Source organism: Brachyhypopomus gauderio, chromosome 11 (genome assembly GCF_052324685.1).
Source record: "Brachyhypopomus gauderio isolate BG-103 chromosome 11, BGAUD_0.2, whole genome shotgun sequence".
In the NCBI taxonomy this organism is placed as follows: domain Eukaryota; kingdom Metazoa; phylum Chordata; class Actinopteri; order Gymnotiformes; family Hypopomidae; genus Brachyhypopomus; species Brachyhypopomus gauderio.
In genome coordinates, this window is record NC_135221.1 from 19,884,971 (window position 1) to 19,903,781 (window position 18,811).

The window sequence follows — 18,811 nt, forward strand, 5'->3', positions numbered from 1 at the left end:
GGGCCTGCTTGGCGCGGTACGGTTCGATTCGCGACGGTTTGTGAGTGTTTCCATTAGTACCAGGTACAAGTTTGCCCAGTAGCGAACCGTGACCTTTAAACCTGGGCCCGCTACCCCCCCCCCTCCCCCCCGAAATTTTTTTTTTCCTTTCTTAATAAACTAAATAAAGAAAAACTGAAACGACAGTACAGCTTTAAAAACGCAATAAACAATAATATCTGTACTAGATAACATCTTAAGCAAAATAAGTTTCCAAACAAAATAAGGTTCACAGCTCCGTGGTTCTCGGAAGCGGAATATGTAAACAACGCGCACGAGGACGTCAAAGGGATGAATCGAAACTAGCTAGCGATGGTGCTAACGACAGCTAGCGTCGCCACAGCGGGCGGAAATTATCATACAGTTAAGCCCGCCCACTAAGAGAGAAGATATGATTGGTCAATTTTGCTGTCATTTGAAACTGGTATTGCGCTGAATTATAACTGCCAGGCCCTCTGTAAACGAACAGCGGGCATCACAGTCCTGATAGGGGGAGACACAGGCTCACAGGCTTCCACTCAACCCCTCACCTTCCAACACAGATTGAATAGACACGGGTGAATATTTTATTTGCTTATATTTTTGTAATTGTTTAGATGTCGAATGTCAAACTGTAAGTAGATAAAATAAAATTGGATAATTATATATATAATGCTTTAAGAATATTTTAGGCCCTCTGAGAGGGCGTAGAGGGCCCTGACGGTTCCCCACTGAGTTTGCCAATACCTTCAAGTACTTTTTTTACCCACATTGTGGTGGTCCACCATTGTAATGGAAATACAACGCGACCGTACCGCTCCGTTGCGAATCGATCCGTACCGAACCGTACCGCGCCAAGCAGGCCCGTGTGGAAATGCGCCATAAGATTCTCTAGGGACTCAAATGCGCTAGGGACCAAGATTCTCTAGGGACCAAGATTCTCTAGGGACTCAGATGCTCTAGGGACTCAGATGCTCTAGGGACTAAGGGACTTGAGCCACACTAACGGCAGAAGCACCAGAGACTCCACAGAATCCGTCCTGGCTGTGGAGAGGTTCTGTGGAGAGGTTCTGTGGAGAGGTTCTGTGGAGAGGTTCTGTGGAGCTGTGCTCAGATTACAGCAGTGCTGCTCCGTCCTCGCCTTATGAAGAACACACTGATGTTCAGGGAGTGTGATCGCATGTGTAGTTATTCTCTTATTCAGAGGCCCCAGAAATTTTGTAAAGGCACCACCTGCTGGTCTTAAAAGTATAAATGATAAACATGAAAAAGGAGAGAAATAGAGAGAAAGTGATCAAGAAATAAAACTGAAAGAGAAAAAATAAAAAGAAATACAGAGAGAGTGTTAAACTGAGAATTTGCATGTTTTGTGTGAGAGTGTGTGGGGGTGTGAGTGTGTGTGAGTGAGTGTGTGAGTGAGTGTGTGGGTGAGTGTGAGTGTGCGGGTGTGAGTGAGTGTGAGTGTAATGTAATGTAATGAGTGAATGTAATTTTCAAAGTAATGAAGCTACTGCAACCCAGAAAGAAACTGATTTCTGATTAGAAAACACACACACAGCACCCTGAAGCTGTGTATATGTCTATATATGTAAGATGTGTGTATATGTGTGTGGGGCAGCATTATGAAAACCTCATACACACACACTAGCTTGTGCACATACACACACAGAAACACACACACATCGTCCTCTGAACACTCCACCCCTGCCGCAGTACCCATCTCCTCCTGTCTCCTCCTTTCGTCTCCTCTTGTGTCCTCCTGTCTCCTCCTCCTGTCTCCTCCTTCTGTCTCCTCCTCCTTCCTTCCTTCCTTCCACTCTTCTGCCTAACACCATCCCTTCACTCCCTCCATATTTTCTTCTTTCTCAGCACTCTCACTTACTGTTGCCAGGACAACCAAAGAGGCATGGGATGAATGAAATCCACAGTGCTCTGCATCTGTGGCATCTTACCTCATCTCACCAAAACCTACTCATCACCCATCACTAATCACCAGACACCCATCACTAATCACCAGACACCAATCACCCATCACTCGTCACTAATCACCAGACACCAATCACCAGACACCAATCACCCATCACTAATCACCAGACACCAATCACCCATCACTAATCACCAGACACCAATCACCCATCACCAGTGTTGGAAACGTTACTTTAAAAAAGTAGTTAGTTATAGTTACTCACTACTTGTTCAAAAAAGTAACTGAGTTAGTAACTGAATTACTCTATAATAAAAGTAACTCGTTACCAGGGAAAGTAACTATTTGCATTACAGTAAAAAAAAAAAGAAGTTATATGCCAATGAATAAAGATTTTTATGAAAAAGCAGTTTTCACAGTCAGTTGAAATGAGTAGATCAGAAAGGTGTTTAACTTTTGATATTTATTGCACATCAACAGACCAATGCAGGATAAAATCCTTTAAAAGTAAACAGTTACACTATATAAAGGTCATTTACATCTATCAAATTAAATTAAATTCTCTCAACCTGAGACAACTGGTTTGTTCACAATAGAAGTAAACTTAACAATAAAACCTCTATTCTTAATTAAATAAATCAAATACCCAGTCTGGTAGACATTCAGGAACTTCAAGTATTTTCTTAAATAATGTTTATATCGCCACCTTGAAAATGCTCATTTTTCTTCAGCTTGCTCCTGACTCACCATTTCTGCCTCTTCTCCATTTGTGTCGCGTGCTTCGGCGTGCATGTAACAACACTGGCTCTGATTGGCTACCATAACGCTGCCTTAGCCCATCGCTTACTGACTTGTTAAGTTAAACAGGTGTTACACCAAGAACTGTGACCTATCGAGATCTGTTACTCCTCACTAGCCTGGGCAGCGGTCCGCTCGCATTACTGTTAGTATATCAATATATAGTAACACACCGCCTTTAATGACCAGTAATGTCAACGGCGTTGTAACAACAGGAAAAGTAATTAATTATTATCCCGTTACTGACAAAATGACGCCGTTATTTTTAACACTGCCCATCACTAATCACCTATCACCAATCACCCATCACTAATCACCTATCACCAATCACCCATCACTAGTCATTAATTACCAGTCACCAACCACCCATCACCAGTCACACATCACCAATCACTCGGACCCACACTACACACATGCCTACACATGCCTCTTCACAATGAGTGCGTGCGCACACACACACACACACACACACACACACACACACACACACACACACACACACACACACACACACACCCCTAACCTGTTTGGTTTTGCTGTCTGGGCGAAGATGCCAAGAAAAAAAAGAAACAGACAGAAAGGGAGAAAAAATCAATATGAACAGAGCGGCTGAGAGAAAAAGAGAGGGAGAGAGATACAGAGAGAATGAAAGAGGGGGAGAGATATAGAGAGAGAGGGAGAGAGAAAGGGTGAAAGGAGAGAGAATTGATGGGGTCTGGGGAAAAAAATTGTCTGTACCCAGACTCCACACAGACTCTACCCAAACTCTACCCAGACTCCACACAGATTCTACCCAAACTCTACCCAGACTCTACACAGACTGTACCCAAACTCTACACAGACTCTACCCAGACTCTATCTAGACTGTACCCAAACTCTACACAGACTACCCAAACTCTACACAGACTACCCAAACTCTACAGACTACCCAAGCTCTACACAGACTCTTCACAGACTCTACCTAGACTCTACACAGACTCTACCCAAACTCTACACAGACTCTACCCAGACTCCACACAGACTCTACCCAGATTCCACACAGACTGTACCCAAACTCTACACAGACTCTACCCAGACTCTATCTAGACTGTACCCAAACTCTACACAGACTCTACCTAAGCTCTACACAGACTCTACACAGACTCTACCTAGACTCTATACAGACTCTACACAGACTCTACCCAGACTCCACACAAACTCTACCCAGACTCTACCCAGACTCTACACAGACTCTACCCAGACTCTACTCGAACTCTACCCAGACTCTACACAGACTCTACCCAAACTCTACCCAGACTCTACACAGACTCTACCCAGACTCCACACAGACTCTACCCAGATTCCACACAGACTGTACCCAAACTCTACACAGACTCTACCCAGACTCTATCTAGACTGTACCCAAACTCTACACAGACTCTACCTAAGCTCTACACAGACTCTACACAGACTCTACCTAGACTCTATACAGACTCTACACAGACTCTACCCAGACTCCACACAGACTCTACCCAAACTCTACCCAGACTCTACCCAAACTCTACCCAGACTCTACCCAGACTCTACCCAGACTCTACCCGAACTCTACCCAGACTCTACACAGACTCTACCCAAACTCTACCCAGACTCTACACAGACTCTACCCAAACTCTACCCAGACTCTACACAGACTCTACCCAGACTCTACTCAAACTCTACCCAGACTCTACACAGACTCTACACAGACTCTACACAGACTCTACCCAGACTCCACCCAGACTCTACACAGACTCTACCCAGACTGTGTGCTTAGGTAGGAGAGCAGCACAGTGACACAGAGAGAACACTTAATACCTCAAGATCCCTCCCCTCCACAGCAAATGAGACCCTGGGAGGCTTGGACCTCCTGCAGCTCGTCTCAGTGTCTCTGTAGCATCACACAGGTGTGAGAACACACAACACTGACCATCCAAGAAACAGACCCCAAATCACAGAAGGTCCTTCTGCAGGTCTGTGGACCTCCAGGACGTAATGTGCATCTAAGGGAAGGATGTACAAAAATAAAATAACAAAAATAACAGTGATCTCATGTGAAATCCTCTCTGCTCTCTCTCCTGGAGAGAGAGTCAGAAGATATACAGATGACCAGGAATGATGAATAAGAGATCATGTGACAAACAGGACTCCTGAGCAACCAATCAGAGACTGGATGATAGATTACATTCTGGGATGGTGCGACACCTGCAGCTCTGTGGTGTAATTCATAACCTTAACTCACAAAGTTAATGAAGTGAGTTACTGAAGTAAAAAAGAGAAAAAAGACAAAAAAGCATCCCAATCCGTTGAGTTCACAAACAGTTATTGCTTTACACTTTAAAATGAGAATCCCAAAGCTCACATTCCTGCACTCGCCTGCTGGAATGTTCTAGATTTGACGGCTCATGAGTTTAATACTGGTGTGTTGTCTTTGACATCTTGTCTGTATGTCTGAACGCTTTCTACACCCAGGACGGCACACGCCCAGGGGAAGGCAGACGCGGCCAGCACGGCTGCTCAGAAGGCCCAGGAGGAGTGCAGGATGGCCAGGGTGGCGGCGAAGGAGTTCTCCCCCTCCTTCCAACACCGAGGAAACGGTGAGCACCAGAACACACCACCTATCCTCACCCCACCCCACCCTGCCTCCAGACCACGCCCACCATGTCTCCAGACCACACCCACCCTGTCTCTAGACCACACCCTACCCTGTCTCCAGACCACAGCCACCATGTCTCCAGACCGCACCCACCATGTCTCCAGACCGCGCCTGTTATGTCTCCAGACCACACCCATCATGTCTCCAGACCGCACCCACCATGTCTCCAGACCGCGCCCGCCATGTCTCCAGAACGCGCCCGCCATGTCTCCAGACCACACCCATCATGTCTCCAGACCACACCCACCCTGCCTCCATACTTTACCTCCAAATCCTTTCACCAAATTATTAGAGAACTGTACATAATAGGACTGTGAGGTTGGAGTCTGAGCAACAGTACAGTGGCCATATGTTTAGTCCTTAGTACAGAAACAAGACAAGTCACAGTCATGTAGGAAGAGTTGGTTGAGGAGTTGTGGGTAGCGGGATTGTGTAAGCGTTGTGTAATTATGTTAAGCTGGGACACTGACTGTGAGTTGACTGAGTTGTGCGATTGTGAGTTGAGAGATTATGAGTTTTGTGATTATGTGAAATTGTGTCCCGGTTTTGCGATGGTCACGTGTGTTTGTAAGTGCTGTGGACCACACTGTCACTGCTGCTCCTGCTCACACAAGAATCACCACTAATAATGAAAAACATACATATAATAGACAGGACAATATGTTCAAATTAAAAACAGCAGTACATTACAGTGTAGTACAGTACAACATAGTATATTGCAGCATAACACAATACAATGCTGTAGACTAGTATAGTACAGTATAGTGTAGTAGAGTAGTACAGTGCCCATACTCCTCACGGCTGAACCACGCCCATACTTCTTACAGCTAAACCACGCTCGTACTCCTCACAGCTAAACCACGCCCATACTCCTCACAGCTAAACCATGCCCATACTCCTCACAGCTAAACCACGCCCATACTCCTCACAGCTAAACCACGCCCATACTCTTCACAGCTAAACCACGCCCATACTCCTCACAGCTAAACCACGCCCATACTCCTCACAGCTAAACCACGCCCATACTCCTCACAGCTAAACCACGCCCATACTCCTCACAGCTAACAGAGGTGTCAATTCCAGGTTCAGAAAGTAAAAGTCCTCACCAGGATTTTGCTCAAGCTTGCTAGATTTTCTAATTAGTGCAATCCATGTAAAATTAGTGGAATCAACACAATCCAGGAAGCCTGAGCAAAATCCTGGTGAGGACTTTTACTTTCTAAACCTGGTATTGACACATCTGACAGCTAAACCACACCCATACTCCTCACAGCTAAACCACGCCTGTACTGCTCTCAGCTAGACCACGCCCATACTCCTCACAGCTAAACCACGCCCATACTCCTCACGGCTAAACCACACCCATACTGCTCTCAGCTACACCACGCCCACACAAACAGATTTGACCATATCTGTAGTATTAGAAACTGAAAATTTCATGAATGTTTAATAGGCACACAGTTTAACATAGCACTAATAGACACAATTTAATATAACATAATAGACAGTTTTAGTATCACATATTTTTATTTTTTGCAATATGTTGCTGTGTCTTTAAAAAAAGCAAGAGAAGATGAGGCGTGATCAGGAATGACCTTTCTAACGCGCCCACGCAAAGCAAGCTGACACACGTGCGCGCGCACGCACACACACACACGCAAACACACACACACACACACACACACACACACACACACACACACACACACACACACATACATACACACATACACACACATGCACACGCCCACACAAAACTGTTGTTGTTGTTGTTGTATGTTTCAGTAGACCTTAAGAAAGCTTTGTTTTTAGTTCCATATTATTTCTCCATGAATCTAGGAGTTTTAATTTCAGGTTATTTTCAGCATTTAGTTAGAAAAATGAAAATCACCTGAAACTAAATTCAGAACAATTTAACAAAATATAAGAACATTTAACACTTTGCACATCGGACGGCTATGCATTAGACAGTAGCTTTTCATCTAATTATTAGCTGATGTTTTTTTTTTTTCAAACAATAAAAACATAAATTTTTTTCAGTTTCATTGGCTAATTTTTGATCAAACTGATTTTTTTAGTTTATTTGTTTTATTCAATTGGGACAGTAAGACATCTATAATGTGCTGCCCAGGTGTTTAATACAGTTAAATAATAAAGACTCTGTATCCAACACAGACTAGACAAAACACAGGGCTTAAATACACTGAACAAGGAACCAAACGACACAGGTGGGAATGATAATGAGGGGGAGGGGTTCCAAAACATGAGGAGGGGCTAGAACTGACAGACAGAACCACATGGCTACATAAACAAACACACCTGACCTGTGGGGGTGTTGCACCTGAAATGCCTGGGTGTTTATTATAGTAACACACCTGTAATTGATTGGTGTAAAACATGGTGAGGTTTCTGTCTGCCATTCTCCAACACCATCAGTCACCATCAATCACACCTTCAATCAATCCACACGTCTCTGTGCTTCTGAGTGAAATGGAGTAGTGAGTCTTTCTACCTGTGTTTGTTTTTATTATTTATGAGTGACAGTGCACACCTATCAGTTCAGAGCCAGTAAGCCATCTGCTAAATGTCAACTGTGGCTCCTGAGGCCAGATTTTGAAGACCATAGAGAGTTGATGGAAAGGGACAATGTATATTATCAGGAAATCTGCTGAGGAGTGTCATGTGACTGTGTGCAGGGTTGGACTGGCAGAGGCCGAAGCACCAGCACTCCAGCGAGAACGACGGTGAGATGGTGTCCAGCGGGACGGCTGACAGTACCGAGCTCTACATGAAGGGTTCCACCCCGCCGGACCTCACGCCCGACGTGAGTCCGTCCACCAGTCACCCGTCCACTCCGCCAAGAAGCCCCGCCTCTAAACCCTCGAACCGGCCCAAGAACGCTCGCTTCCTGCGGCAGAGCGCCGTGGACGACGAGCGAGGCGGAGCCTCCGAGATCCAGGTACTGCTGGAGGGGCGGAGCGATGGCAGGGCAGGCGGGGCCGGCGGTGGTAGGGGGCGGTGCCTGAGAGCCAACAGCTGGAGCGAGGACACACGCCAGTCACGTGGAGGCAGCAGTCATTCAACCACCCCGTCTGTTCAGGACGAGGCTCGGAGCGGGCCGGTCCGCACCAACGGTCACAAGCACTGCTCGTCCAATCACAAACCCCGAGAGCACGGCTGCTCGAATCACAAAACTTCGCGGGAGAGGTGGGTAGACTGCTCATCCACTGCCTGGACTTCGCAGCGTGTCCATGCTGACAGTTTGGCCCATCCCCGCCTGCTAGAGCAGGATGAGGAGAAGCTCAGTAACTATGAGATGGAGATGAGGCCACTGCAGCCTATGGACTCCAACTCCCAGAAACCCTATGGGCAAGGGGAGAACCGACACGGTCATGCAGAGACACGTTCACACGCACTGCAGAGACGGAACAAAACCCGGGATCGGGAGAGAGAGAGGGAGAGAGACCGAGAAAGGGAGAGAGAGAGGGAATCCCAGGACACATCACAGCCCCTGGGGCCCGGGGACAGCCGGGAGAGACCCAGCCTGGACAGCCTCAGCACAGGGGGGACGCTGGAGGCTCTGCCTCTGTGCCGGGACCTCACTCTCTCACCCCCACAGAAATCCTCACCCATTGCACTAGAACATGACAGCGAGAATCAGACGCTCAAATCGGACTCGGTGAGTGAGGCGGCACCTTCTCTTCCTTTATTTAGTTTGTTTATTTGTTTGTATTTTGTTTGTGTAGCTTACGCTCATACACTTGGCTTGTGATGAAGAAACCTGCATGTCCCCCACTCCCTAGACAAGACTGCATGTCCCTGACCTCTCTGGACAAGACAGTCCCCCTCCTCCCTAGACACTTAAACTCAGTCAATGCTAAAAGTATTTAAGACTAGATTAATTTGTTACTAAGTTGGAAGGACATACACTCCTTCAGCATCCAGAACTAACACCACACCCACATCTACACCCCTTCAGAATCCAGAACTAACACCACACCCACATCTACACTCCTTCAGCATCCAGAACCAACACCACACCCACATCTACACTCCTTCAGCATCCAGAACCAACACCACACCCACGTCTACACCCCTTCAGAATCCAGAACCAACACCACACCCACGTCTACACCCCTTCAGCATCCAGAACTAACACCACACCCACATCTACACTCCTTCAGCATCCAGAACTAACACCACACCCACATCTACACCCCTTCAGAATCCAGAACTAACACCACACCCACATCTACACCCCTTCAGCATCCAGAACCAACACCACACCCACGTCTACACCCCTTCAGCATCCAGAACTAACACCACACCCACATCTACACTCCTTCAGCATCCAGAACTAACACCACACCCACATCTACACCCCTTCAGAATCCAGAACCAACACCACACCCACATCTACACCCCTTTAGAATCCAGAACTAACACCACACCCACATCTACACCCCTTCAGCATCCAGAACCAACACCACACCCACATCTACACCCCTTCAGCATCCAGAACTAACACCACACCCACATCTACACCCCTTCAGAATCCAGAACCAACACCACACCCACATCTACACTCCTTCAGCATCCAGAACCAACACCACACCCACATCTACACCCCTTCAGCATCCAGAACTAACACCACACCCACATCTACACCCCTTCAGAATCCAGAACCAACACCACACCCACATCTACACTCCTTCAGCATCCAGAACTAACACCACACCCACATCTACACCCCTTCAGCATCCAGAACAAACACCACACCCACATCTACACCCCTTCAGAATCCAGAACCAACACCACACCCACATCTACACTCCTTCAGCATCCAGAACTAACACCACACCCACATCTACACCCCTTCAGCATCCAGAACCAACACCACACCCACGTCTACACCCCTTCAGAATCCAGAACCAACACCACACCCACATCTACACCCCTTCAGCATCCAGAACTAACACCACACCCACATCTACACTCCTTCAGCATCCAGAACTAACACCACACCCACATCTACACCCCTTCAGAATCCAGAACTAACACCACACCCACATCTACACCCCTTCAGCATCCAGAACCAACACCACACCCACGTCTACACCCCTTCAGCATCCAGAACTAACACCACACCCACATCTACACTCCTTCAGCATCCAGAACTAACACCACACCCACATCTACACCCCTTCAGAATCCAGAACTAACACCACACCCACATCTACACCCCTTCAGAATCCAGAACTAACACCACACCCACATCTACACCCCTTCAGCATCCAGAACCAACACCACACCCACATCTACACCCCTTCAGCATCCAGAACTAACACCACACCCACATCTACACCCCTTCAGAATCCAGAACCAACACCACACCCACATCTACACTCATTCAGCATCCAGAACTAACACCACACCCACATCTACACCCCTTCAGCATCCAGAACAAACACCACACCCACATCTACACCCCTTCAGAATCCAGAACCAACACCACACCCACATCTACACTCCTTCAGCATCCAGAACTAACACCACACCCACATCTACACCCCTTCAGCATCCAGAACAAACTCCACACCCACATCTACACCCCTTCAGCATCCAGAACCAACACCACACCCACATCTACACCCCTTCAGAATCCAGAACTAACACCACACCCACATCTACACCCCTTCAGAATCCAGAACTAACACCACACCCACATCTACACCCCTTCAGCATCCAGAACTAACACCACACCCACATCTACACCCCTTCAGCATCCAGAACCAACACCACACCCACATCTACACCCCTTCAGCATCCAGAACTAACACCACACCCACATCTACACCCCTTCAGCATCCAGAACCAACACCACACCCACATCTACACCCCTTCAGCATCCAGAACTAACACCACACCCACATCTACACCCCTTCAGCATCCAGAACCAACACCACACCCACATCTACACCCCTTTAGAATCCAGAACTAACACCACACCCACATCTACACCCCTTCAGCATCCAGAACTAACACCACACCCACATCTACACCCCTTTAGAATCCAGAACTAACACCACACCCACATCTACACCCCTTCAGAATCCAGAACTAACACCACACCCACATCGACACCCCTTCAGCATCCAGAACTAACACCACACCCACATCTACACCCCTTCAGAATCCAGAACCAACACCACACCCACATCTACACCCCTTTAGAATCCAGAACTAACACCACACCCACATCTACACCCCTTCAGCATCCAGAACTAACACCACACCCACATCTACACCCCTTCAGTATCCAGAACCAACACCACACCCACATCTACACCCCTTCAGAATCCAGAACTAACACCACACCCACATCTACACCCCTTCAGCATCCAGAACTAACACCACACCCACATCTACACCCCTTCAGCATCCAGAACTAACACCACACCCACATCTACACCCCTTCAGAATCCAGAACCAACACCACACCCACATCTACACCCCTTCAGAATCCAGAACCAACACCACACCCACATCTACACCCCTTTAGAATCCAGAACCAACACCACACCCACATCTACACCCCTTTAGAATCCAGAACCAACACCACACCCACATCTACACCCCTTTAGAATCCAGAACCAACACCACACCCACATCTACACCCCTTCAGCATCCAGAACTAACACCACACCCACATCTACACCCCTTCAGCATCCAGAACAAACACCACACCCACATCTACACCCCTTCAGCATCCAGAACAAACACCACACCCACATCTACACCCCTTCAGCATCCAGAACTAACACCACACCCACATCTACACCCCTTCAGAATCCAGAACCAACACCACACCCACATCTACACCCCTTCAGAATCCAGAACCAACACCACACCCACATCTACACCCCTTTAGAATCCAGAACCAACACCACACCCACATCTACACCCCTTTAGAATCCAGAACCAACACCACACCCACATCTACACCCCTTTAGAATCCAGAACCAACACCACACCCACATCTACACCCCTTCAGCATCCAGAACAAACACCACACCCACATCTACACCCCTTCTTGGTGAGGTAGACTACAGGTACCTCTGCTGCAGGGGAACATGGGTAATGTTTAGCCACCCACTCTCAACCCAGCAGTGTCACACAAATGCAGAACCCTGTACTCTGTAAAAATGTAGACTGCCATCTGTAATTGTGGCAGACTGCCTATAGTACCAGACTGTAGTCTGTAAACGCGCACCTGTGACATAATAACTGCGTTATGAGCACAGAACAGACGTGCAGTCTAACATGGAGCTATAAAGCAGGAGAGATTAATGGAGAGATTAACTGTTCAGGGGTTAAGACCCCCAGCACAGACCCACACACCTCACACCCTCACAGCCTGGCTCCATCTACCACACACTGCATCACACCAACCTTGGTAACAGCAGACTGGTAATGTGGCTCTTTCCACAACACAGCCCTGGATTGGCTGCCCCATAGTCTGTTGCTAGGGAACAGCCTATGCCTTGCTCCAGCATGAGCCAATGGGAGAGTGTTTGAGAGTTGGGGGTGGGGGGGGGGGGGGTGTAGCTGCAGAGGTAATGAGTGCAGTATATGTGTGTAAAGCAGGTTACACCAACCACAATCTGGCTTATGCAGCAAAGGAAACCCCCGTACGAAATGTTTCTGCTTCTCTGTGTTCCTGTGACAGACTTTAAAAAAAACTACAGGTGGAAAAGCGAACGCAGTGAGCACGCTGTGAGGAACAGCTACAGACAGACAGGGGTTGTCTTTCTTACATTTCATTTTAAACACACAGCTCCAGTGAACACTGAGGGCAATACTCAGTGTTCACTGGATACGTGTGTGATACGTGTGTGTCCTGATTCCCAGGAGAGGCGACCATGGTCCACGACTGAGTTACATAAGGATATTAAAAAATCACGGTGGTGCTGAGACTCGTTCACGTTGTGATCACACTCATCCTTCCATCACTCATACGCTCCACAGCCTCATTCCCACCCAGATATCTCTACACTACAAATTCTAATGGCACGACAAACCCCTCCCCCCCTCTCTCTCTCTCATCCTTCTCTCCCTCACCCTTCTCTCCCTCATCCCCCTCTCATCCCTCTCTCCCTCATCTCTCTCATCCCTCTCTCCCTCATCCCCCTCTCCCTCATCCCTCTCTCATCCCTCTCTCATCCCTCTCTCCCTCATCCCCCTCTCCCTCATCCCTCTCTCATCCCTCTCTCCCTCATCCCCCTCTCCCTCATCCCCCTCTCCCTCATCCCTCTCTCATCCCTCTCTCCCTCATCCCTCTCTCATCCCTCTCTCCCTCATCCCCCTCTCCCTCATCCCTCTCTCATCCCTCTCTCCCTCATCCCCCTCTCCCTCATCCCTCTCTCATCCCTCTCTCCCTCATCCCCCTCTCCCTCATCCCTCTCTCACATCCCTCTCTCTCTCATCCCTCTCTCCCTCATCCCCCTCTCCCTCATCCCCCTCTCCCTCATCCCCCTCTCATCCCCCTCTCCCTCATCCCTCTCTCTCTCATCCCTCTCTCCCTCATCCCCCTCTCCCTCATCTCTCCCTCATCCCTCTCTCCCTCATCCCCCTCTCCCTCATCCCCCTCTCCCTCATCCCTCTCTCATCCCTCTCTCCCTCATCCCTCTCTCATCCCTCTCTCCCTCATCCCTCTCTCATCCCTCTCTCCCTCATCCCCCTCTCCCTCATCCCTCTCTCATCCCTCTCTCCCTCATCCCCCTCTCCCTCATCCCTCTCTCTCTCATCCCTCTCTCCCTCATCCCCCTCTCCCTCATCTCTCCCTCATCCCTCTCTCCCTCATCCCCCTCTCCCTCATCCCCCTCTCCCTCATCCCTCTCTCATCCCTCTCTCCCTCATCCCTCTCTCATCCCCCTCTCCCTCATCCCTCTCTCTCTCATCCCTCTCTCCCTCATCCCCCTCTCTCATCCCCCTCTCCCTCATCTCTCCCTCATCCCCCTCTCCCTCATCCCTCTCTCTTCCCTCTCTCCCTCATCCCCCTCTCCCTCATCCCTCTCTCATCCCCCTCTCCCTCATCCCTCTCTCATCCCCCTCTCCCTCATCCCTCTCTCTCTCATGCATGGCTGGCTGATCTTTGTAGCTGTGTGAAAATGCAGGTATTCAGAACTGTTAGAAAATTACTATCACGATTAAACACGTGTAATAAATGTGTAATAGTAGCAAATGTTGACATACTTCCTCTCTCTCTCTCTCTCTCTCTCTCTCTCTCTCTCTCTCTCTCTCTCTCTCTCTCTTTCTCTCTTCCCCATAACAGGGCTCCAGCTCAGTTCTGGTTGTCATGGTGATTTTGCTCAACATTGGAGTGGCCATTTTGTTTATTCACTTTTTTATTTAACCTGTTGTTCCCTATTAGTTTGTCTTATTTATCAGTGATATTGTTATCAATCAGTTTTGAGTGTTATCCAGCCCCGTTTCTAAACCACTGCTTCTCCTGATGGGATTGCAAAACAAGTCAAAGGACAAAGGAACACAGCAGAAGTGGCGTTAAACAGTCAAACCTGCTCTCAGTAGCTTTACCTGGAACATCTCAGCTATCTGGAACATCTCAGCTTTCCTGAAGAGCTTTTCTTCTTATTTTAACCAATCATTTATTTTATCAACTACACAGCTGAAAATGTTTGTTGATTTAAATTTATTTGGCCATTTTTCTTGATGATACATTTTTAAGTTTCAAAGATAAGTTTTAACATTTAACTCATGAATGGTGGTAACGAGGGAGAGAGGGAGTGTATGAAGCCCATTATGTTTTATTGTTTTATTATGATTTATTGTTTTATTGTTTTATTATGTTTTATTCTGTTTTATTGTGTCTATGGTTTTATTGTATTTAATTATATTTTATTATGTTTTATTGTATTTTTAAGAGATTTAATTTAACATGTCATGTCAAAAGAATGGGCACACCCCCTTCTTACACATGCCATTCACTCCATCCCTACACACACACACACACACACACACACACACACACACACACACATTCCTCCTCCTCTCCTCCACACCCACACACGCACATACACAAACTCACACACACACACCCACACACTCCCCACCTGACTTCCTGTTGAGCTACTCAGGGTCATTCACAGTGATTCTGTCCATCGGTCTGCCTACCCCAGATTTTTTTAAATGTCATTATTTTTTAAAATAATGACAGCCCTGGTGCAGACAACCCTGGTGTAGACGGCCCTGGTATAGATGGCCCTGGTGTAGACAGCCCTGGTGCATGCAACCCTGGTGTAGACGGCCCTGGTGTAGACAGCCCTGGTGTAGATGGCCCTGGTGCAGACAACCCTGGTGTAGACGGCCCTGGTATAGATGGCCCTGGTGTAGACAGCCCTGGTGCATGCAACCCTGGTGTAGACGGCCCTGGTGTAGACAGCCCTGGTGAAGATGGCCCTGGTGTAGACAGTCCCACTGCTCTACAGCTACAGGGTACATGCAGGTCCCACCCAAACACTGCAGTGGGAATTAACCCAACCAGAGTTTCACCATGTTCCAACAAAACCAGTGACAACACGCCACGCCCCCACCTCTGCAGCCACGCCCCCATCCCTGCAGCCCTGCACCCAGAACTACACTGTTCATTCATCTCCTTATGTACATACATGTATGAAGTTATATGACATTGGCTCAAACTGATATACTCATGTTTGAGTTTGATTAACAGGATTCATGTTTCAGATTTAAACACTGTTTGAATGCTGAGGGCTATTACGTGATATTCTGTTAGGCCAAACTCATTTTAAATTACATCAGGGTTTAGCACCCCTCCCACCTCAGCACCCCTCCCCCACTCCCCCCCCCTCAACACCCCTCCCCCACTCCCCTCCCCTCCCCCACTCCCCCCTCCCACCTCAGCACCCCTCCCCCACTCCCCTCCCCTCTCAGCACCCCTCCCCCACTCTCAGCACCCCTCCCCCACTCCCCTCCCCTCTTAGCACCCCTCCCCCCCCTCAGCACCCCTCCCCCACTCTCAGCACCCCTCTTAGCACCCCTCCCCCCCCTCAGCACCCCTCCCCCACTCTCAGCACCCCTCTTAGCACCCCTCCCACTTCAGCACCCCTCCCCACTCTCAGCACCCCTCCCCCACTCCCCTCCCACCTCAGCACCCCTCCCCCACTCCCCTCCCCCTCTCTCAGCACCCCTTCCTCTCCCCTCCCTCTCTCTCAGCTCCCCCCTCCCTCTCTCAACACCCCTCCCCCACTCCCCGCCCACTCTCAGCTCCCCTTCCCCACTCCCCTCCCTCTCTCAACACCCCTCCCCCACTCCCCTCCCCTCTTAGCACCCCTCCCCCACACCCCTCCCTCTCCCCTCCCCCTCTCTCCCCACCCCTCCCTCTCCCCTCCCCCTCTCTCAACACCCCTCCCCCACTCCCCTCCCCTCTTAGCACCCCTCCCCCACACCCCTCCCCTCTCTCAACACCCCTCCCCCTCTCCCCTCCCCCTCTCCCCTCCCCCTCTCTCAACACCCCTCCCTCTCCCCTCCCCCTCTCTCAACACCCCTCCCCCACTCCCCTCCCCTCTTAGCACCCCTCCCCCACACCCCTCCCCTCTCTCAACACCCCTCCCCCTCTCCCCTCCCCCTCTCTCAACACCCCTCCCCCACACCCCTCCCCCTCTCTCAACACCCCTCCCTCTCCCCTCCCCCTCTCTCAACACCCCTCCCCCTCTCCCCTCCCCCTCTCTCCCCACCCCTCCCCCACTCCCCTCCCCTCTTAGCACCCCTCTCCCCACCCTCCCTCTCCCCTCCCCCTCTCTCAACACCCCTCCCCCACTCCCCTCCCCTCTTAGCACCCCTCCCCCACACCCCTCCCCTCTCTCAACACCCCTCCCCCACACCCCTCCCCCTCTCTCAACACCCCTCCCTCTCCCCTCCCCCTCTCTCAACACCCCTCCCTCTCCCCTCCCCCTCTCTCAACACCCTCCCCCCTCTCCCCTCCCCCTCTCTCAACACCCCTCCCCCTCTCCCCTCCCCCTCTCTCAACACCCTCCCCCTCTCCCCTCCCCCTCTCTCAACACCCCTCCCCCTCTCCCCTCCCCTCTCTCAACACCCCTCCCCCTCTCCCCTCCCCCTCTCTCAACACCCCTCCCTCTCCCCTCCCCTCTCTCAACACCCCTCCCCTCTCCCCTCCCCCTCTCTCAACACCCCTCCCTCTCCCTCCCCCTCTCTCAACACCCCTCCCCCTCTCCCTCCCCCCTCCCCCTCTCTCAACACCCCTCCCCCTCTCCCCTCCCCCTCTCTCAACACCCTCCCCCACTCCCCTCCCTCTCCCCTCCCCTCTCCCCTCCCCCTCTCTCAACACCCCTCCCCCCACTCCCCTCCCTCTCCCCTCCCCCTCTCCCAGCTCCCTCTCACCTGAGAACATTATAGACTGTTCATGTTTTCCAGCTGCTGCTTTCAAAACAAATATTTATCGATAAAAGGTTTTAAAAAGGGAAAACGTTTTCTAGCTATTTGCAAGAGGTCTGGGAAAGAACGGAAAAACGCCAACTGCCTTGTTTTTTAAAAGTAAAGGACAAATTTGCATGCCCAAGTGTTTAGTTTTGTACAGATAACTTTTAAGAAAAAGGATATAAACTCTTCTAGTTTTGGAAGCAGTATAGGGTGGCAAATTTTATTTTTTTGTTGTTTTCTTGGCAAATATCTTAAGTGAGGCTGTGTTTTATGGGCCTCGTCATGTTCCATGACGATTTGCATATGACACGCGGAGTTTTCACCTGGCTGAGCAGAAATTGGAGCAGCTGTGAGGAACAGGAGATCCAGGGGATCAGAAGGTCCAGAAGATCAGAAGGTCCAGAGGACTCCCTACAGACATGTCACATCTACATGTCTCCTCACAGCCTGAGAAACACACTCCTAAACACACTGAGACACAAACCAAACGAAGAAACAAGAGAAAATGTGTTTATTTTTTCTAACTGGCTGAACTTAAAGACTGTGCGATGTTTTTTATAGCATGTGTGTATGAGGCCTGTAGGTCCTGCAGTGACCCCTCCCTCCCTCCCTCCCTCCCTCCCTTCACGTTTCTCTTTACAGCCAAAACACGTAAATAAATGAACAAAAGAGAAACATGTACATGTTAAACCTGCTGACTGACGTGAGACCACAGTGGAGGAGAAACACGTGGAGATACACATGGCCACCACGTCTCCTCTTCCTGAGATCTGCTGGGAGTGTGGGATCAGTCACATGACCCTGTGCAGACTATGATTGGATATTTGGGAGTGCAGAACTGTGCACTCTCCCTGTAGTGTGTGGTGGGCTGGTGTGGGTGACACCCGCCCTGTCTACGCCCCGTGAGCCCGTCACCCTGTCGC

The 18,811-nt window shown here is 49.5% G+C and overlaps 1 protein-coding gene across 1 annotated transcript in view; it reads left to right on the forward strand.

Moving 5' to 3' along the window:
• Positions 1–16,279, forward strand: part of jph3b (junctophilin 3b) — a 39,732-nt gene extending 23,453 nt beyond the window's left edge. Inside the window, exons 3-5 of the mRNA XM_077022588.1 lie at positions 5,228–5,352; positions 8,108–9,090; positions 14,746–16,279. Coding sequence (XP_076878703.1) covers positions 5,228–5,352; positions 8,108–9,090; positions 14,746–14,826 — 1,189 coding nt within the window. The 3' untranslated portion in view covers positions 14,827–16,279. The remainder of the gene's footprint in view (positions 1–5,227; positions 5,353–8,107; positions 9,091–14,745) is intronic.
• Positions 16,280–18,811: the final 2,532 nt, after the last annotated feature.